Genomic DNA, 21662 nt, shown 5'->3' with positions numbered 1-21662 from the left:
TATCACAACACTTCAACCTGAATGGGTTTTAACATAGCAAATTGGATATTTACAAGTCATATAGGAAGGGGCTGGGAAGGTAGCTCAGTGGTAGAGTTCTTGTCTTGTATGCATGAGGTCCTGGGCTCGATTCCTCAGCATCACATAAGCAGAAAAAGCCAGAAGTGGCACTATGGCTCAAGTGGTAGAGCACTAGCCTTGAGCTGAAGAGCTGAGGGACAGCGCCCAGGCCCAGAGTTCAGGCCCCACAACCAGCAAAATAAATAAATAAATAAACAAACAAATAAATAAATAAATAATACACACAAGTCATATAGGAAAACCAAGAGGAAAAGCCGCACCAAGCAGCGGCTGGCTTCCAGGAACTCAACAAGTGATGCTGTGATCTCAGCAGCTGAGATGACTGTAAGCATTTTTCAATTGGCAGAACAACTCTGCCAATTCACATTCCTCCAACATCATACCTTTTATCAGTGCAGTGTTTTCTTGTTTAAAGGTATGTATTTTTCAGACTGTCAAGAGCAACCTGTTACTGTCAGAGAGGCTGACTGAGTCACAGCAGGAGAAGGAAGCCCTCTGGGAAGCACTTGGGAGGTTTTTTGAGCAACTTGGTGAGCATGTAAGGTAAAGTGACACCAGTTCTCTTTGGAAGAAAAGTCTGAGAGGGCTGGGAATGTGGCTCAATGGTAAAGTGCTTGCCTTGCATACATGAAGCCCCAAGTTTAGATTCTTTAGTACCACATACACAGAAAAAGCCAGAAGTAGCACTGTGGCTCAAGTGGTAGAACGCCAGCCCTAAGCACAGAGGGGCTCAGGAACAGTGCCCAGGCCCTGAGTTCAAACCCCAAGACCAACAAAAAATGAAAAAGAGAGAGAGAGAAAGCAAAAAAGAGAGAAAGAGAAAGAAAGAAAGAAAGAAAGAAAGGAAGGAAGGAAGGAAGGAAGGAAGGAAGGAAGGAAGGAAGGAAGGAAGGGAGAGAGAAAGAAAGAAAGAAAGAAAGAAAGAAAGAAAGAAAGAAAGAAAGAGGAAAGAAAGAAAGAAAGAAAGAAAGAAAGAAAGAAAGAAAGAAAGAAAGAAAGAAAGAAAGAAAGAAGAGAAAAGTCTGTAAAGCAACTGTTCCTGACTGGGCCAGCCCCAGTTGAAGCAATGAGATGTTCACTGAAGCAACCTTTCTAGAAGTTCCATCCACAAGGCTTTTCCTAGGAAGATGTGGGGCCTAGTTTCTTCCCAAGAGGGAGGGAGAAGGAATTTAAGCTTCTGTTGAGCTCTGCTCGAGTGTAGCTTGTTTTTCTCCAAATAAACCTTTCTCACAGCCTTCAGCCTATGTCTCCCTCACATTCAGTCCTCATCTTGGACCACTCTTTCTCTTCATTTCAGTTAATATTCCTAGACTAGGAATTCTGCATTAAAAACCCTTTCTCTGTGTCTCTGTCTCTGTCTCTGTCTCTGTTTCTCTCCCTCTCCCCCCCCCTCTCTCTCACACACACACACACACACACACACACACACACACACACACACACACACACACACACACATACACACACACACACACACACACACACACACACACACCTAAGCCTGGCAACGTGCTCATTCTTCAAACCCCATATCAGCACAAAAAATAAAAACAAAAAAGTGAACAATCATATGACTTTTAGTTATTCATTCATCACCCAACCTATTTTATAGCATTTTGTCCCTTCAAAGAAAAACCTTCTCTCTGGTTTCCCTTCCTTTGTATTTCTTAATGGTTAATGATGTTAGGCATCTTTTTATGTGTTTATGGACAGTAATCGATTTGTGTCAGAATCAGAACAAGACTTCTGAGGCCATGGAGTCCCTATATAGAATTGGCATTAAAAGTCCATACTCAATATAATCCCACTGATCTGGAAATGAGACAAGATTTAAGTTACATTGAAGATATATCCAGGGTTATATCACTGTTCAAAAGTGTTCCTAGGGCTGGGAATGTGGCTTAGGGGTAGAGTGTTTGTCTTACATGCATGAAGCCCTGGGTTCAATTCCTCAGTGCCACATAAACAGAAAAATCCAGTCGTAGTGCTGTGGCTCAAGCAGTAGAATGCTAACCTTGAGCAACAGAAGTTCAGGGATGGTGTTCAGGCCCTGAATTCAAGCCTCAGGACTGGCAAAAAAAAAAAAAAAGTGTACTTAGGAAGTAGGGAATTTTAGATTAATGACCTAATCAGTGGAGCAGGACTCAGGATTTAGATGTTGGGGACCAGAAGTCAAAGATTTTCCTAAATTGAACTCAGATGTTAAAAGAGGACCACTACCATCAGTTGAAACGAGGGCCAGCCAGTAACTTGACTCCATGGGGAGGAGTAGTGCTGTTGTTCTGTGATCTTTGGTTCACCTCCCACATAGGGCAAGGAAGATGTGAAGTAGGACAGGTGCCCACATTCAGTGCCAGGCCCATCACCCTAGTTAGAGAGCCATGGAAAGGTGCATGTGAAGGAGGTAAAATTGATTTCAACTGTGTTCAGACCTCAGGATAACTCAGATTTACTTTTGTAGAAACAACAATGAGAAGCAAAACCACCACAGAGCAAGGCTTCGAAAGGTGAAGGATCATTACACTCATGAAGTAGAAATACGAAACAGGAAAATTAAACAACTTGAAGATGAAACTGGAAAACTGCAGCAAAAGATTGAAATGGTGAGAAAAATATAAAAGGGCACTGTTGGTGCTGGTGGAGAAAGCCCACTCATTATCTTTGGCTCTCCATAGCCCTTGTTTCCATTTCTGTCATTTAATGTGAGGAGTTCATTAAGCCCACCAAACAGAGTATAAGATATATAGAGTTCCTAACCCAAACTGGACACTTACAAAAGTCTGCACTGCCAATTTACATCTTGCTTTCGAATGAACACGACCGTGTTCAACACTCCTCAGCGGAGGCTTCCAAACCACCCTCAGTAGCCCATTCCTGCTTTATGTGGCTCTCATTCTGCCTCAAACGCCAGTGTCCATTTTTATGTATTGTTTGTTTTTAGTTTCTAAATCAGGGTCTTTAGCTCGAGCTGGCCTCAAACTCACTGTATAGTCCAAATTGGAAGGCCTTTATTTCTTTCTTTGTCTTATTGTCCTTAAATACTTGCTCAAAAGGGTAGGAGTTTTTTCTTTTTGGTCAGTACTACGGTGTGAACTCAGAGCTTTGTGTTTTCTAGGCAGGTGCTTGTTAGTTTTTAAATGGCTAAGTCAACAGGTAATCCTTAATTCTTTGCCAATTCTCAGCCTGGGCGCTGCCCCTGAGCTCTTCAACCCAAGGCAAGCGCTCTACCACTTGAGCCACAGCGCCACTTCAAGTTTTCTGGTGGTTTACTGGAGATAAGAGTGGACATTCCCGCCTGGGCTGGCTTTGAACCCTGATCCTCAGATCTCAGCATCCTTAGTAGTTAGGATTACAGGTGTGGGCCACCAGTGCCTAGCACCAATTCTGACTCTTTTTCCCTGATATCTTTGTTTGTCTTACTGCTCTTGTGAATCACTGATATATGTATAAAAATGAAATGGGACCAATGAATGGAACCTTGTAACAGAATGGTCTTAATATCCTAAAATTATGTAAATTATGATGGAGGACAACTTTATAATATTCCTCCTTGATGGGATTTCTAGCCCTCACAGAATTTTGAAAATTGTCCTCTCTCCTAAAATACTCATGCTTTACACCTAAGAATTGTCTTATTTCCCCTCTCTATATGCCAAGGCTGCCAGTAGATGAATATAATGGCAGACATTCCACCCACTATCATGGGATTGCAGGTCTAGAAGTCTAGACTACACACAGTAAGATATTTAAAGACAGTGACAGATTACTCACCAAGATTGCATTCTTCAATGGACCAGTAAAATGTTAGACTGAAGGCACGGCTCAAGTAGTAGAACACTTACTAAAAGCAAGAAGGCCATGCAAGATTGTGAGACCTGGATTCAAACCCCAGTACTAGCATCAAAACAAACAAACAAAAACCTCTGGATATTCTAAACTCTAGTGAGAGAGGAAAATAAATTGGATTTATCAACCTTCTAAGTAGTCAGATCCAGCTTGGATGTTTAAGCACCAGACAAGTATACAGAAAAAAATAGCAGCCTGGTTCATAGGTCCACTAGGAATATCAATCTATCTTTGCACTACCAATTCTTTCTTGTATCACCTATCGTTTGCCTCTAGGCTTACGTGCAAGATCAATCTCTTGCTTTTAGTAAGTACATTTCCTTTCTTCTATATCCCCCAAAATTCATGTTCACCCAGCACCTCAAAATGTGGCTTTGTTTGGAAATAGGATCTTTGCAGATGGAATTATTTAAAACAAGGACATCCTGGTGTCTTTATAAAAAGAGACGAAGACACAGACAAACACAAGGAAGAATACTTTGTGCTGATGGAGGCAGAGATTAGAATGATGAAGTAAAGCTACGGGATATGAGGATAGCTGGCAACCACGAAGCACTACAAGACAGGCTTGGAACAGAATCTCCCTCTGAGGAAATAGCTCAGCAGGGGAGTACTTGCTGAATGTACATAAGACCCTGGGTTCAATTCTTCAATGTCAAAAGAGGGGTAAAACCTCCTCCTGAGCCCCCACGGGGGAAAAAAACTAATCTTGACAACTGCTTCATTTTAGATTTCTAGCTCCTAGAACTATGTTTCTGTTGTTTCAAATCACTTTGTAGTAATTTATACACCAGCCCAAGGAAACCAGTGCATTGACTGAAAGCATCACAGATCTCTAGGAAATATACTGAAGACTGAAAATATCCAGACGCTAAGGAAGAGATTTGATGTTTTTGCTTGCTGACACTGAAAGGTTTCTGGGCTTTTCAATTAGCCAACTTGGATTCAAATTCTAGCCCTGAGACATAGTCTTGTGTTCTTAGACAAGTCTCTGTATATTTCCTCCTCTGCAAAAAGGAAAAAACAAAACAAAACAATTTCCACTTCACATACCAGGCTTTTATGAGGATTAAAACATAGCTTCGCTAAGATGGTACAGATAAAGTTTTCATAGATCTTTTTTCTCCTTGATATATATAGAGAGAGAGAGGAAAGAGGAGAGAGAAAGATATTAACTGGTGAATGTAGAGTTCACAAAATAAAATATTAGCAGAATTAGTAATGCTAAACCTAGAAAAGACTGATGTGAGAGCTTATTGTTGTTGTTGTGTTGTTGCTTTGTCAGTCATGGGGCTTGAACTCAGGGCCTGGGCATTGTCCCTGCGCTCTTTTGCTCAAGGCTAGTGCTCTACCACTTTGAGCCACAGCGCCATTTCTGGCTTTCTGGTGGTTAATTGGAGATGAGTCTCATGGACTTTCCTGCCCAGGATGGTTTTGAACCACAACACTTAGATATCAGCTTCCTGAGTAGCTAGGATAACAGGTGTGAGCCACTGGTGCCCAGTAGTGTGAGAGCTTTTAATGTCACAGTGCAACAAATCTGGGCATTCATAAAGAATTACAGTGTCCATAAAAGGTGCAAACAGATTAGAGGACATGAAAGTGAGAGTAAAGAATATTACTGTAAGAGTTTAGAAATAAGCTGAGGGTCCTAAGTGTATAATTCGTTCTCTTTTTGTGTCATTTCCTAGGAAAAGGCATTCCAGGGCCAGATCATGGCCCAGAATGATACTCTGCTTCTAGAAAAAAGGAAGCTCCTGGAACAAGTCACAAATCAAGAAGAACTGATCCTCAGCAACAAATCCATAATCTCTTCAACCCAGAACAAGTAGGTGCAGTCCTGCCTGGGAGCCAATGAACTCCACCAAAAGGATGCTTCTCTGTCCACAAAAAAATGGTTCCAGAGTCTGTCCTTTTGATCTGTGGTCTGTCTTTATGGCTGCTGTTCTTGCTATCTGTGGTTTCATGAAGATCATGCAAGTGGTGAAAGGTGGCATTGGAGGGAGGCAGCAAGCCATGCAGATAATCTCTGTCGTAGCCCTGTTTCCTCGCTAAGGCCCCAGCTGTGCACATTCTATCTGGCCAGTCACTTCCTCTACGTGTTATCACCCCACTTCATCATTTGCTATCTGAGGAATCAACGTAGACCAAGAATAAAGTTCACAGACGTCGCTTACATTCATGAGACCCCCGCAGGATTTCATTACGTTAATTTTTAAAGAGAAGCATTCAAAGCAGATAAGAATTTAGATACTGAGCAGTCTTTGTTCCATATGAAACTTTGATTATAACTGACGTTTCCTAGAAGAGAATAAGGACAAAGAGACTAGGTTGATGTTAACAGATAGCGTCACCAACAATGAGGATAAGGACCAACATTATTTGAGCACTTAAGTACTAGGCACCATTGTGGGCTGTTCTCTCTATTCATTTCATCCTGACACCAGCCTCAAGAGGTAGCAACTATGACTAGCCTTAGTTTATGGGTAAGGAAGCCAAAGATCCAAAAAGAATAGGGAAGCTGACCACTGACTCAGTCTGGTTAGTGGCCAAGTAGCACGTCATCTCAGCAACCTAGTCCCAGACCACAATGTGATACCTGTTGGCTACTCTGGACACATTCTCCTCTGGCCATACCTAGAAAGTCTCTCTTTTTCACTTGCTGTTTACTTTTCCTTTTTTATATATCCCACATCAAACACTGCCTTTCTCAAATGGTGTCATAGTTTCTGATGGTCACTTTGTGGATGAGGAATCTAAGGTTCAGATCTGTAATTTGCTCAGGATCATACAATTAGTATAATTAGCAGTTGACAGTTTTGTGGCAGGACCAGAACTCAAACACAAATCCCTTATCCAAATTAATGTCATACCTTCCAAATAAACTGTGGCCTTGAATAGGTGGTTAAGAACTAAAGCTTAGGGATGGGTCTGGGGTTCAGAGTAGAGTTCTTGTCTAGCCTTCATGAAGCCCTGGTTCAACCTTCAGTACCAAGAAGAAGTAGAAAAAAAACAGGCTCAGAAATCTTAAAAGATCTGGTTTGGCATAGCAGTTTTATAAATTTCTATTTTTATGTTCATTTTTCAAGGCGAAGGAAATTCATTTGGGCTCATTGTTTTCCGATATTTCAGCCCATCATGGTTGGGAGGCCTGGTGGCTAAGAAGCAGCTCTGTGTGCGTGCGTGCGTGCGTGCGTGTGTGCGTGCGTGCGTGCGTGTGCGTGCGCGCGCACTTGAACTCTGGGGCTTGAACTCCTCCTCCAGGCTGGTGTTCTACAACTTTAGCCATACCTCTGCTTCCCACGTTTTGCTGGTTAATTGGAGATAAGAGTTTTATAGGCTACCACAATTCTTAGATCTCAGCCTCCTAAGTAGTTCTGCTTACATGCATGAACCACCAGTGGCTAACTCACAGAATTATTTATGTTCTTGAACATGTTACTTCCTCCTCTATGAGCCTGTATCTTCAACTATAAAACAGGCTTTATAACAGTGCTTATATCACAAGGTTTTTTGGGGGGTTTTTGTTTCTGTTTTTTTGTCGATTGTGGGGCTTGAACTCTGGGCCTGGGCACTATCCCTCAGCTCTTCAGCTCAAGGCCAGCACTCTATCACTTGAGCCACAGCACCACTTCCAGTTTTCTGGTGGTTAATTGTAGACAAGAGTCTCACGGACTTTCCTGCCTGGGCTGGCTTTGAATCATGATCCTCAGATCTCAGCCTCCTGAGTAGCGAGGATTACAAGTGTGAGCCACTGGTGCCTGGCCCAGTTAAGCAGTTTTCTTAAGACCCAGAGTTAGTAGGAAATTGGACAAGGCTTAGGGTTTTTAATAATGGTACAGAAATGTCTAATTATTGGAGTGTGGGCCTCAGTGGAGTGTGTATTTAGCATGCATGTGTATTTAGTTACACTTCTCACTTATTCTATTCTTAGGGCATTTTTCCTGGATAAAGAAAATAAGCAACTGCAGGAAAATTGTCTCCGGCTAATGCAGCAAGTTGGCCTCTTAGAGCGTATTATAAGGAACATCCAGATTCGTAGAGGAGAGGTAAGATAGGTACATCTAACCATGATCCTCAGATCTCAGCTAATCTGAAGCTGACTTGCTAAATTTGCCATGCTCTCTTTTCTGTTTATTTCCATGTAGCTGTAGCCCTGCTCTCAGCCTTGCAATGAGATGGAGTATGCCCCTGCTTTGTACTTCTCTGGGTCAGCTTTTATTAATCACTCCCCTGCTGTGTGATCCCAACACAATTTGTGCCTCCAAGCTTCTTAGCCCACTCTGTTGTCATTGCCTTTTTTCTTCTCTATCTCATTAACTCATCCGTGACACCCAGGTGGACAAGAACTATATAGCTCGTACATCACTGTACCTGTGGATAGGTACTCAATAAACAATGAATGGCTGTTAAACATTTTCACATATATGCCTCAGTCTCAACAATCCTGTTTATGACATGTCATTCAAGCCCCATTTGGAAAGAAAGCCTCAGCAAATTTGAAGTTCAGAGAAGCAAAGAGAAGCTAGTCTAGTCTGCTAATGAGTCAAAACTAAAGAGAGCATCTGAGTCAGAGAAGAACAATTATATTCCAAACATTCAGACAGGTAGCCAAGTACAGGGAGATGCAGAAAATAGTACAGGTTCAAACAAGGTCCAGAGTCTGGCTGGTGAGCAAGTCAGAAAGAGGGGCTTCAGTAAGCAGAATTATGTTCTGAATGCAGGGTAAAGGCTGCTTCTTCCTTGCCTGGTCTGTGTCACCTGTAGGGTATTCCATCCATAGACACCTTACAGTAGATCCTCCCTGTCAGACACTATTGCTTGTAAGGCCTGCTTCTAGTTTGTTCTCAGAAAGGTAATTATTTCCATGATATACAAGTTGCTTTGCAGATTTCATCAAAAGTAGAACTGCCAGATTATATGACCTGTTTTCTAATAGTTCAACTTTGTATGAACTACAACTGTTCTTTTTTTGTTATTTTTGGGTTACTATATTGTTTTTTTTTGTGTGAAAATACCATACAGAGGGGTTACAATTACACGAGCAAGGTAATGAGTACATTTTTTATCAAGCATTGTTGCCTCCTCCTTTGTTTCCCCTTCCCATCCCTGCCCTCCCATCTCCCTCGTCCCCTGCCCCCCACCAAAGTTCAACATAAGGTCTTAATACAGCTCATTGTTGCAATGGGTCCACCTGTATTCCTATTTAAACAATTTGTTTTTTCCCTTCCCCTCCCCAAATTACACCGACATCAAATACAGTGAAAACAGGGGTTAGACCGTGGGGGAGGGACATACAAAGCAACAAAGAAATCATCTTATAAATATGTTAGAAACAATAGCAAGAAAGAAAAACCATTGAGTCCTTATCTTGGGGTTCATTTTGCCTAACATCAACTTATCTGACCATTTCTGCTTGTCTCAGACATATACTAGTTATTGCAAATAAGGGAAACCATGGGACCTATGTCTCTTTGGGCCTGGCTTACTTCACTTAATATAATTTTTTCCAAGTCTTTTCATTTCCTAGCAAATGGCACAATGTCATTCTTTCTGATTGAGGCATAGTTCTTCATTGTCTAATCATTCACCATCCACCCATTTACTCAATCATTCATTTGGCAAACATTGATCCCAAGAACTAGCCTAGCACCTAGAAATACAAAGGAGACTCCCTGTGTCTATACGCTTTCATTCCAACAGAGGACAAACACACATATATAAGTTAGTTTTTTGGGGAGCGGGGGGGGGAGTGGTCCAGTCATGGGGCCTGAACTCTGGGCCTGGGTGCTGTCCCTCAGCTCTTCAGCTCAAGGCTAGAGCTCTACCACTTGAGCCACAGCGCCACTTTCGGCTTTTTTCTTTTTTCTGAGGAGTCAAACCCAGGGCCTCATGCATGCAAGGCAAGTGCTCCACCACTGAGCCACCTTCCCAGCCCACACATACATAAGTTCCATAGAATCACAAGCTTTAGTAGAAGACTTAATGGAGTATATGCTAGGACCAATAGCTACGAGATCCACAATGTTACCTTCAAATGAAGATAAGAAATGTCATACTAATCACAACTGTAGTATATCAAACTCAGAATTCTGCATGTCACAAATACTAACTAGCTGGATATGGTGATGTATGCTTAGAATTTAGAGGCAGGAGTATTGACAGTTTGAGGCCAACTTGGTCTACATAGTAAGATTCTGTCTTTTAAAAAAAACTAGAAAAAATACATAACTTGTAACATCTTAAAACTTATTGAGATAAACAACTCCATTTTTTTTTTTGCTGTTCCTAGGGCTTGAACCCAGGGCCTGGGGCTGTCTCTGAGGCTTATTTTGCTCAAGGTTAGCACTCTATCACTTGAGCCATAGCTCTACTTCTAGCTTTCATTTGGTGGCTAATTGGAAATAGGAATCTCACAGACTTTCTTGCATAGCTGGCTTTGAACAATGATCCTCAGATCTCTGCCCCATGGTTAACTAAGATTACAAGCATAAGCCACCAGCACCAGACTCCCAAACTAAATTTAGAATCTTAAAGATCCTCCAATTCAGGGCTGGGAAGGTGGCTCAGGGTAGAGTGCTCGCCTTGCATGCATGAGGCCCTGGGTTCGATTCCTCAGCACCACATAAGCAGAAAAAGCCGGAAGTGGAGCTGAGGCTCAAGTGGTAGAACACTAGCCTTGAGCTGAATAGCTGAGGGACAGTGCCCAGGCCCAGAGTTCAGGCCCCATGACTGGCAAAAAAAAAAAAAAAAAGAAAGGAAAAAAGATCCTCCAATTCAATCTTATAATCTGCAGTCAGAGTAGGGTTTAGAAAAAAATGTGGCCTGGCATTGGTGGCTCATGCCAGATGCTCAGGGGCTAGTAGGTTGAGATTTGAGGCTCGCAGTTCAAGGCAGTTCAGACAGAAAAATCTGTGCTCCAGTTAACCACAGTGCCTGTGGCTCAAAATGGTAGAGTGCTATCCTTGAGCAAAAGAGCTCAGGGACAGGGCCTCTCCCAATTCTTCCTTCCCCTAGAATTTCTCTTAGCTCACTCCTACTGTCCCTTAAAACTCAACTTAAATAATGTCTCTTTCACAGACTTGTTTCTGAATTCTTCCCACTTAAAATTTGACTTGGCTGCTGGATACCCGTGGCTCATGCCTGTAATCCTAGTGATGCAGGAAGCTGAGATCTGAGGATCACAGTTCAAAGCCATCCCAGGAAGGAAAGTCTGTGAGACCCTTATCTCTAAATAATCACCAGAAAACCAGAAGTGATGCTATGGCTCAAACAGTAGAGTGCTAGCCTTGAATGAAAAAGCTCAGGGCCAGCACCCAGGCCCTGAGTTCAAGCTTCATAACCAACAAAAAATATTATGACTTGATGTCCTTGATAGATTTTTCTCATTTTATCCTATGTGTCAAATTCTATCTCAGCATTTTATCAGCTGTATGAAGGCCAATTGTCTTTTCTGAAAAATGAAGTAATGACTTTTTTGGGGGTAGGGAGCGGTCCAGTCGTGGGGCCTGAACTCTGGGCCTGGGTGCTGTCCCTCAGCTCTTCAGCTCAAGGCTAGCACTCTACCACTTGAGCCACAGCACCACTTCGGCTTTTTTCTTTTTGCTTATGTGGTGCTAAGGAATCGAACCCAAGGCCTCAGGCATGCAAGGCAAGCGCTCTACCACTGAGCCACCTTCCCAGCCCTGAAGTAATGACTTTTAAAAGATGGTTACTTCACATAAAAAGTGAAATGTTCATAACAACATAAGTAACAGTAGCCAAGAGGAATAAGCAACCCAAATGTCTACAACTAATGAATTTAGATAGATAGAGACTACAGAAATGGAATTATGATTTTATCATAAAAAAGAATGAAGTATTGATTTAGCTGAGGCATGGATGATAATATATATATGTATATATATATATATATACCAATTGAAACCAGTTGCCAATGGCTCTTACCTCTAATTCTAGTTACTCAGGAGGCTGAAATCTGAGGAATATGGTTCAAAACTAGTCAGGACAGGAAAGTCCCTGAGACTCTTATCTCCAAATAACCACCAAAAAGTCAGAAGTGGAGCTGTGGCTCAAGTGGTAGAACACTAGTCTTGAGCACAAAAGCTCATATACAGTGCTCAGTCCCTGAGTTCAAACCTCAGGACTGGCACTATATATTATATCAAGTGCAAGAAGCCAGTAACAAAAGACTGTGTATGATTCTATTGATAGAAACTGTCTAGCGTAGACTACTCTGTAGATGCAGAAAGTAAATTATTGTTTTTCCTGGGCTGTGGTTTGAGGGTAAGTTAATGTAGTTAAAGGGTGTGGAGTTATAAGATATAATGACAGTGTTCTAAAATTGACTAGGATGACAGTTATACAATTCTACCAATGCCCTAAAGCCATTGTATGTGAACTTAAAATGGGTAGTTTATGTGTTACTTAAACTATATCTCCTTAAACTTATTACAAAATAGTTTTGGTTTTGGTTGTGGGGCTTAAACTCTGAGTCTGGACACTATCCCTAAGTTCTTCAGCTCAAGGAGAGTACTATACCATTTGAGCCACAGTGCCACTTCTGGTTTTCTGGTGGTTTATTAGAGATAAGAGTCTCACAGACTTTCCTGCTTGGGCTGGCTTTGAACCACAATCCTAAAATCTCAGCCTCCTGAGTAGGTAGGATTACAGGTGTGAGCCCCAGTGCCCGGCTACAAAATAGTTTTTAACAATGGTTGTTAGAGATAAGGAGAATCATGCACATAAATTTCTTTGGTAAACTGTTGGTACTTAGTAATGATAGCTGTTTTCTCCAAGCACATACAGTTTCCTCCTCCTCCTCCTCCTCCTCCTCCTCCTCCTCCTCCTCCTCCTCCTCCTCCTCCTCCTCCTCCTCCTCCTCCTCCTCCTCCTCCTCTTCTTCTTCTTCTTCTTCTTCTTCTTCTTCTTCTTCTTCTTCTTCTTCTTCTTCTTCTTCTTCTTCTTCCTCTTCCTCTTCCTCTTCCTCTTCTTCTTTCTTCTTCCTCTTCCTCTTCCTCTTCCTCCTCCTCCTCCTCCTCCTCCTCCTCCTCCTCCCTCTTCTTCTTCTTCTTCCTCTTCTTCTTCTTCTTCTTTTCTTCCTCTTCTTCCTCTTCTTCCTCTTCTTCTTCTTCTTCTTCTTCTTCTTCTTTTCTTCTTCTTCTTCTTCTTCCTCTTCTTCCTCTTCCTCTTCCTCTTCTTCTTCTTCTTCTTCTTCTTCTTCTTCTTCTTCTTCTTCTTCTTCTTCCTCTTCTTCCTCTTCCTCTTCTTCCTCTTCCTCTTCTTCCTCTTCCTCTTCTTCCTCTTCCTCTTCCTCTTCTTCTTCTTCTTCTTCTTCTTCTTCTTCTTCTTCTTCTTCTTCTTCTTCTTCTTCTTCTTCTTCCTCTTCCTCTTCCTCTTCCTCTTCCTCTTCCTCTTCTTCTTCTTCTTCTTCTTCTTCTTCTTCTTCTTCTTCTTCTTCTTCTTCTTCTTCCTCTTCTTCCCCTTCTTCCCCTTCCTCCCCTTCCTCCCCTTCCTCCCCTTCCTCCCCTTCCTCCCCTTCCTCCCCTTCCTCCCCTTCCTCCCCTTCCTCCCCTTCCTCCCCTTCTTCTCCTTCTTCTCCTTCTTCTTCTTCTTCTTCTTCTTCTTCTTCTTCTTCTTCTTCTTCTTCTTCTTCTTCTTTTCTTCCAAGGGCAGGCCATTATGTACTTCGAGGATGCTGGAGCCTGCTGTGTAGTTCAGGGTGGACTCAAACATACACTCATCCTGCCAAATATTTTATAGATGTTCAGAGAATATGACTTAACCAAATATATGTAAGGAAAAGGAGGAAACAAACATTTAATACAAGACACACATATTTGTTTCCTCTCTTCACCACGTGATAACTTCAACCATCTTGGAACTTGGTCAACAAGAAAACAACCACTCAGAAAACTGGAAGTGGTGCTGTGGCTCAAGTGGTAGAGCACTAGCCTTGAGCTGAAGAGCTGAAGTACAGCACCCAGGTCCAGAGTTCAAGACCCATGACCAACAACAACTAGAAAGAATGTTCTACCTAACCTGGAGCATAACATCAATGAAACTTTCAAATGTTGTGCCATCAGTGATAATGTGGATGTGGATTTATAAGAATTTTTAATGAGGGCTGGGAAGGTGACTCAGTGGTAGAGCGCTTGCCTTGAATGCCTGAGGCCCTGGGTTCGATTCCTCAGCACCACATAAGCAGGAAAAAAAAGCCAGAAGTGATGCTGTGGCTCAAGTGGTAGAGTGCTAGCCTCGAGCTGACAAGCTGAGGGACAGCGCCCAGGCCCAGAGTTCAGGCCCCACAACCAGACCCCCCCAAAAAATTTTTAAAAAGAATTTTTAATGAAAACTAAAGTTCACATTTTTTAAATGTATACTTTTTGGATGCCTCTGGTCTCAAGATGATGCTGTTGAATAATGGCCAATGCCATGCCTTTTTCTCTTAAAATTGTCTATTTATGGTGGTACCAGGATTTGAACTCAGGCCCTTGAAGAAAATACTAAATCACTTGAGCCATACACCCAGTCCTTTTGCTTTTTTAGTTTATTTCTTTAGTACTAGAATTTGAACTCAGGACCCCTAAGTAACTAAGCAGGTACTGTACTACAGCCACACCCCAAGCCTTTTTGGCTTTTATAGTTATTTTTCAGATGGGGTCATGCTTTCACATAGTATAATATTTTTTATCATCCATGTAGAAAACTCTAAATACTTCACCAAAGAACAGTTAGATGCAGGGTGCAGGAGGCTGAGATCTGTGGATCATGGTTCAAAGCCAGCCTAGGCAGGAAAGTCCATGAGACTCTATCTCCAGTTAATCACTAGAAAACCGGAAGTGGCACTGTGGCTCAAGTAGTAGAGTGCTAGCCTTGAGCTGAAGAGCTGAGGGACAGCGCCCAGGCCCAGAGTTCAAGCACCATGACTGACCAAAATATATAGAGAGAGAACTAATAAGAGAATACAGTCACCAGGTGCTGGTGGCTCATGCCTACAAATCTAGCTACTTGGGAGGCTAAGATCTGAAAGCAGTTTGAAGCTAGCTGGAACAGGAAAGTCAGTGACACTTTTGTGTGTGTGTGTGCCTGTGTGTGCCAGTTCTGGGGCTTGGACTCAGGGCCTGGGCACTGTCCCTAAGCTTCTTTTGCTTAAGGCTAGCACTCTACCACTTGAGCTACAATGCCACTTCCAGCTTTTTCTATTTATGTGGTACTGAGGAAATGAACCCGGGGCTTCATGCATACTAGGCAAGCACTCTACCACTAAGCCACATCCCCAGCCCAGAGAGACTCTTATCTCTAATAAACTTCTCAGAAAAGGCCAGAAGGGGTGCTGTAACTCAAATAGTAGAGCACTAGCCTCGAGCACAAAGTGGCTCAGGGACAAAGCCAGGCTATGAGTTCAAGCCCTACAACCAACCAAAAAAAGAATACAGCCAAGTTGCAAGATACAAAATCAGTGGTCGAGTGCCTGCCTTGCATGTATGAGGCCCTGGGTTCGATTCCTCAGTATCACATCAACAGAAAAAGCCAGAAGTGGCGCTGTGGCTCAAGTGGTAGAGTGCTAGCCTTGAGCTGAAGAGCTGAGGGACAGCATCCAGTCCCAGAGTGCAAGCCCTATCACCACCACCAACAACAAAAAGATACATAATCAATACACAGAAACAATAGGGTTTCTTATATCTGCAATGAATTATCTGAAAAAGAAATCAAGTACAGGGGCTGGGAAGTTGGCTCAGTGGTAGAGCGCTTGCCTTGCATGCCTGCGGCCCTGGGTTCGATTCCTCAGCACCACATAAGCAAAAAGAAAAAGCCGGAAGTGGCGCTGTGGCTCAAGTGGTAGGGCACTAGCCTTGAGCTGAAGAGCTGAGGGACAGTGCTCAGGCCCAGAGTTCAGGCCCCACAACTGGACCAAAAAAAAAAAAAAAAAAAGAAATCAAGTACACAGGAAAAACTGAGGAATAAATAACTAGTAAAAAATTTAGCTAGGGAAGTGAAAAATATCTGTAAACTGAAAAACTCTAATGAAGAAACAGAGGTGACACAAGTAGATTACTGCCTGAAGAATTATGGCTAGAAGAATTAATGTTGCTAAAAATTCCCATACTGTACAAAGAAATATGCAGATTCAGGGCAATCTCCATCAAAACTTTCATGTTAGTTTTTACTCAATTAGTAAAAGATCTCAAAATCTATGTAGAACCATGAATAGTAATTAACAGTGAAAACAGTTGAGTTAAAACAGCAAAACTGAGCCAGGTGCCGGTGGCTCAGGCTTGTAATCCTAGCTACTAGGAGGCTGAGATCTGAGGATTGCAGTTCAAAGCTAGCCCAGGCACAATAGCCTTGAGCTGAAGAGCTAAGGGACAGTGCCCAGGCCCAGAGTTCAGGCCCCATGACCGGACCCCCCCAAAAATAAAAAGAATTGTTGCCTCCTCCTTTGTTTTTCCCCTACCATCCCTTCCCTCTCACCTCCTCAACTACACTCCCCCCCCCCCCAGGTATTAGTTTTATATATCTGTGTATGTATACCTACAGATCATACCTTCTAGGATTGATGGCTTATCATAATATTTTACATTAATCTTTTCTTTCCTTTCAGGAAACAACAATTAGCGATATCCCTACATTTGAAGCATTCAATAAAATACTGTCTTTACCAAACTCCAGGTTAGTAAAGTCAAGATAGTCATCAGAATGTGTGAAAGTCATTGGAATGGCTTGAAAAAGCACAACACGTTGGTATATTTCTACATTTAATATTTGAACCTGCTCCCAATGCCTACTTGCCTTACAATCCCTTTACCTGCACATACCACAAAATCCTGACTTAAGGAAAAGAATCCATGGACATGTGTTTAAAATGACTTTATTTTGTTTTCTTTGACGCTAAAATCTGGGCTGGGAAGGTGGCTCAGTGGTAGAGCGCTTGCCTTGCATGCATGAGGCCCTGGGTTCAATTCCTCAGCACCACAAAAGCAGAAAAAAAAAAAGCCAGAAGTGGCGCTGTGGCTCAAGTGGGAGGGCACTAGCCTTGAACTGAAGAGCTGAGGGACAGCGCCCAGGCCCAGAGTTCAGCCCCCACACCTGACCCAAAAAAAAAAAGAAAAAAAAGAAATCCTACTGATACCATATTCCCTGTATTCTAAATTTCTACCAAGAATATAATCTCCTCAAGGGGCCCCAGTGGCTCACACCTGTAATCCTAGCTTCTTAGGAGGCTGAGATCTGAGGATCATGGTTCCAAGCCAGCCCAGGTAAGAAAGTCCATGGGATTTTTTTTTTTTTTTTTGGGTCCAGTCGTGGGGCCTGAACTCTGGGCCTGGGTGCTGTCCCTCAGCTCTTCAGCTCAAGGCTAGCGCTCTACCACTTGAGCCACAGCGCCACTTCTGGCTTTTTTCTTTTTGTTTATGTGGTGCTGAGGAATCAAACCCAGGGCCTCAGGCATGCAAGGCAAGCACTCTACCACTGAGCTACCTCCCCAGCCCAGTCCATGGGATTTTTATCTCCAATTAACCACCAGAAACCCAGAAGTGGGGCTGTGGCTCAAGTAGTAGAGTGTTCACCTTGAGCTGAGGAGCTCAGGGACAGTGCCCAGGCCCAGAGTTCAAGACCCACAACCGACAAAAAATTAAAAAAATAAAATAAAATAAATTGGGAACCAATTATAATTTGTGACGCATGCGATACTAAGTTTCAAGGCACCTAAAACTAACTTAAGGCTCAGTGCATAAAAGGCAGACTTTTTGTCTACCATGCACAAAGCCTAAATTCAATCCCAACACTGGATTAAATCCTAACACTGCAAATATAATGTACTCACACATGACCTTTTTCAGTTTCTCAGGAGCCGGTTTTATAGAGTCAGTTGAAAACTTTCAAGTTGAAAAACAGAAGTCAGAAGTTGCAATGGCAATCCAAAAGACCCTTGAGTCTCTTTCATGTTTTCAGAATTCTGAAACTGGATACACAAATGTGGATTCTTTCAAAGAAACTCACCTCATAGAAGAAGATCAAAACATCAGTGGTGTCTAAAACTTTCCTGAGCGGACCTGCTAACTAAAATAAATCTTGGAGGTAAAGTAGAATATGACATGAAGAAGTGATTCAGTAGATCCCCAATGGACATCAACTAGGAGTCTGAAATTGCTGATGAATTCATTAAACAGTTTCAAAAAGTGTATTTCTCAAGTTTGTTTGATATACTCAAATGCTTTGTATTGATCAATAGAGTGACTTAGTTCCATAACTTAATTAGATTTCTTTTTACAGAGCACACCGTGTTCATTTACGATATTCTTGCATCATGGGTATCTTTATATTTGAGTTAGTAGTATAATCATGTTGGATGCTGGTGGCCCATAACTGTAATTCTAGCTACTCAGGAGGCTTAGTTCTAAAGATTGTGGTTCAAATGAGCCTCGAAAGAGAAATTCAAGAGATTTTTTTTCTTTTTTGGTGGGGCTTGAACTCAGGGCCTGGGCGCTGTCCCTGAGCTTTTTCTCTCAGGGCTAGCACTCTACCACTTTGAGCCACAGCACCAATTCTGGTTTTCTGGTGGTTAATTGGAGATAAGGTCTCATACTTTCCTGCTTGGGCTGGCTTTGGGGTGTGATCCTCAGATCTCAGGCTCCTGAATAGCTAGGATTACAGTTGTGAGCCATTGGTACCAGTTCCAAGAGACTCTTATCTCCAGTGAATTACCAAAAAGCCAAAAATTGAGGTGCAGTTCAAATGGTAAAGCAGCAGTCTTGAGCAAAAAAGCCAAGCAAGAGCTTGAGCCCCTGAGCTCTAGTAACACACACACACACACACACACACACACACACACACACACACACACACACACACACACACACATACACACACACACACACAGAATAATTACATGAAATTTTTTTATTTTTGAGGTATTGCTATAGAGCTAAGGCTGGCTTCAAACTCAAAATATTTCTGCTTTTGTCTCCTGAGTGCTGGGATTACAGGCATGTTTCACAATGCCCAACTTAAAGGGAAAAAAACCCTCCTATAATCCCATATTCTTTGTTTGTTTGAGACATGGTCTTGCTATGTAAGCCCAGGCCAGCCTTGAAGATGTTCTTGCTTTAGCCTCCTGAATGCTAGAATTATAGGCATGGATCACCATTTCTGACTGTCTGAAAGTCATTTATTTCAGAGGTATTCCTTCCTTTCTCTGTATCCTAATTCATATTTTTAATGGTTATTATAATATTGAATATTCATTCTCACACTTTGATTATTAACCTATATCATAAAAATATTTCAGTAGCTGTATGGTATTTTATCACATTGATATTGTAAAAATCACTTACCCATTCACTTATTTATTGGCACTTAAACTGTTTTTACATTACACTAATAGTAGGCTATGGCCAAATTTACAAGATTATCTAAAATAGGGTCAATAGATATAAATATTAATATGGTTCTGGTATATCACTTGTTATATTACTATAAAAATTAGTTTTCAGCCCCAGTGCCAGTGGCTCATGCCTATAATCTTAGCTACTCAGGAGGCTTCGATCTGAAGATTGCAGTTCAAAGCCAGCCCAGGCAAGAAACTCTGTGAGACTCTTATCTCCAATAAGCTATCCAGAAAAATCTGCAAGAGGTGCTATGGATCAAGTAGCATACTAGCCTTGAACCCAGAGAGGCTCAGGCACATGGCCCAGACCCTGAGTTCAAGCCCAAGAACCAGCAAAAAAATGAGTTTTCAGGTCTGAGGGTATGACTCAAGCAGTAGAGCACCTACCTAGCAAGCATGAGACTCTGCATTTAAATGCTATTTAAAAAAAAGTCAGGTGACAGTGACTTATGCCTATAATCCTAGCAATGAAGGAGACTGAGATCTGAAGATTGCATTTCAAAGCCAGCCTGGAAAGTCCTCAGGACTCTTATCTCAAATTAACTACCCCAAAATATCAGAAGTGGAACTGTCACTCAAGTGATCAAATGCTAGCTTGAGCAAAAAAGCTCAAGGACAGCATCTAGGTCCTGAAATCAAGCCCCAGACTGGGGCTTGAAAAAAAGAGGGGTTGAATCAACATAGCCACAGACAAGTCACCCAACTTCAAGCCTCAATTTCTCTGTAAAATGGAAATAATAGTACCTATTCCATAGGGTTGTGATGACCAACTGAAATGAAAATGTATTTAGTTCTTAGCACTTAGTAACTACTTAATAATACTTATCAGTTATTTTCACTAGCAGTTTATGAATGTATTATTACACAACTTCAACTTTGGACAGTATCAATTAAAAATTTTAAACACTGTGAAACATACTGAAAGGTGACTGCTGCTGCTTTTTTCCCTTCCTTTTCCTTTCTCTCCTCTTCTTCAGTTGAAGAGAAGAAAACTAAAGAAGAAATGACCAGAAAAAAAGTTAAGTCCAAATACAATTCTCTAAATTATTTTTTACATGTAACTCTTGCTTCCTTGGACCTCTAGGAAGAATTATATTAACGGGACACTGGTAATCCTAGCTACTCTGGAGGCTGGGGATCATGTTTGAAAGCCAGCCAGGGCAGGAAGTCTATGAAACTACCAAGAGGCCAGAAATGGAACTGTGGCTCAAAGTGATAGCTTTCAGCTCAGGCCCTGAGTTCAAGTCCCCAAACCGGTACACACACCAAAAAGTAATAGCTATTATATCAAATGCATACCCTAACTCTGAGTCTTGCTCAAGGTCACCTTAGTCACTTCATTGTATCCACTTATTGAATATGCATTATGTGCTATTCAGTTGTACACAGTGCAGCTATAACTATGAACAAAACAAGAATTTATAGTTTCTGTGCTGTTAGAAAGGAGGGTATGTATGGCAGGGAATGAGCTGTACAGATAGACCATCTAATTTTGGATGGGGTTCGTGGTATGAAGAAAACCACTGACCTCAGTAGATGACATCTGCTTAGGTGTAATGTTGTCTTTCAAGAGGTGACAGCTCAGCTGGGCCCTGAATTATCAAGAGCAATCTACCTTCTCCAAGAAGAAGCTGGGGTATGGCTCCTACCTGTTGTCCCAGCACTTGGGAAGCTGAAGCTGGAGAAACAAAAGTTGGAGGCCACCCTGGGCCACAGCGAGCGACGTCTCAAAAATATTTCATACTGACATAACAGTATCAAGGTCCTAAAGAGAGTAATGATCTCAATGCCCCAGATGATCAGAGAGGCAGTATAGACAGTAACTGGGGGTAAATGGTACAAGATGAATCAAGCATATGCCAGACAAGATGTATGCTTTGGGGCATTTATATGTAAGTAACTGGATTTCTCAGTCTGGAAACCAGGAGTGATAAGCACAAAAATTATTTTTGCAGCTCTAGCTGGGAAGCCTGGGGCAGAAATGAAATTAAAATTCCCGCGTCTTTCCTAGCATAGTGAAAGAGATGGGGGAGGATGTAGGACACAGGCCAGTCCAATGAAACCTGTCATCCCAGCTATGTAGGAAGCCATGCAGGAGAATCCTCTGCAGGCTGCTGGGTAAAACACTAAACCTTTCCTGGAAAACGAAAAAGGGCTTGGGGTGTCGCTGAAGGGGTAAACACTGGGGAGCTCAATTCCAGCCTCAGTACCTGGGAGGGGCGGGGTGGGACTCTAGCACGCAGGACTTCCAGGAAGGGATGAGCATTTCCTGGGCAAGGGTTTTAACAAGCCGAGAATGAACAAAGCTGGTCTCAGCCGCGGCAGGCTTGTGTGATGGTTCCGAAGG

General features: G+C 42.2%; 1 protein-coding gene across 6 annotated transcripts in view; it reads left to right on the top strand.

The window, feature by feature from the left end:
- LOC138803460 (coiled-coil domain-containing protein 30-like) overlaps positions 1-20233 on the top strand; it is a 103235-nt gene extending 83002 nt beyond the window's left edge. For 3 of the 6 annotated variants that reach the window (XM_069987504.1, XM_069987505.1, XM_069987501.1), the window contains 6 exons: positions 512-624; positions 2543-2684; positions 5619-5755; positions 7862-7976; positions 16532-16599; positions 17769-20233. In XM_069987504.1, coding sequence (XP_069843605.1) covers positions 512-624; positions 2543-2684; positions 5619-5755; positions 7862-7976; positions 16532-16599; positions 17769-17964 — 771 coding nt within the window. In that variant the 3' untranslated portion in view covers positions 17965-20233. Of the gene's footprint in view, positions 1-496; positions 625-2542; positions 2685-5618; positions 5756-7861; positions 7977-16531; positions 16600-17768 lie in introns of all 6 variants that reach the window. The other 3 variants (XM_069987502.1, XM_069987500.1, XM_069987499.1) reach the window with 1 other exon arrangement.
- Positions 20234-21662: the final 1429 nt, after the last annotated feature.

Source organism: Dipodomys merriami, unplaced genomic scaffold, assembly GCF_024711535.1.
Source record: "Dipodomys merriami isolate MVZ:Mamm:240054 unplaced genomic scaffold, mDipMer1.0.p SCAF_34, whole genome shotgun sequence".
NCBI lineage: Eukaryota > Metazoa > Chordata > Mammalia > Rodentia > Heteromyidae > Dipodomys > Dipodomys merriami.
This window is presented reverse-complemented; position numbering and strand designations above follow the sequence as displayed.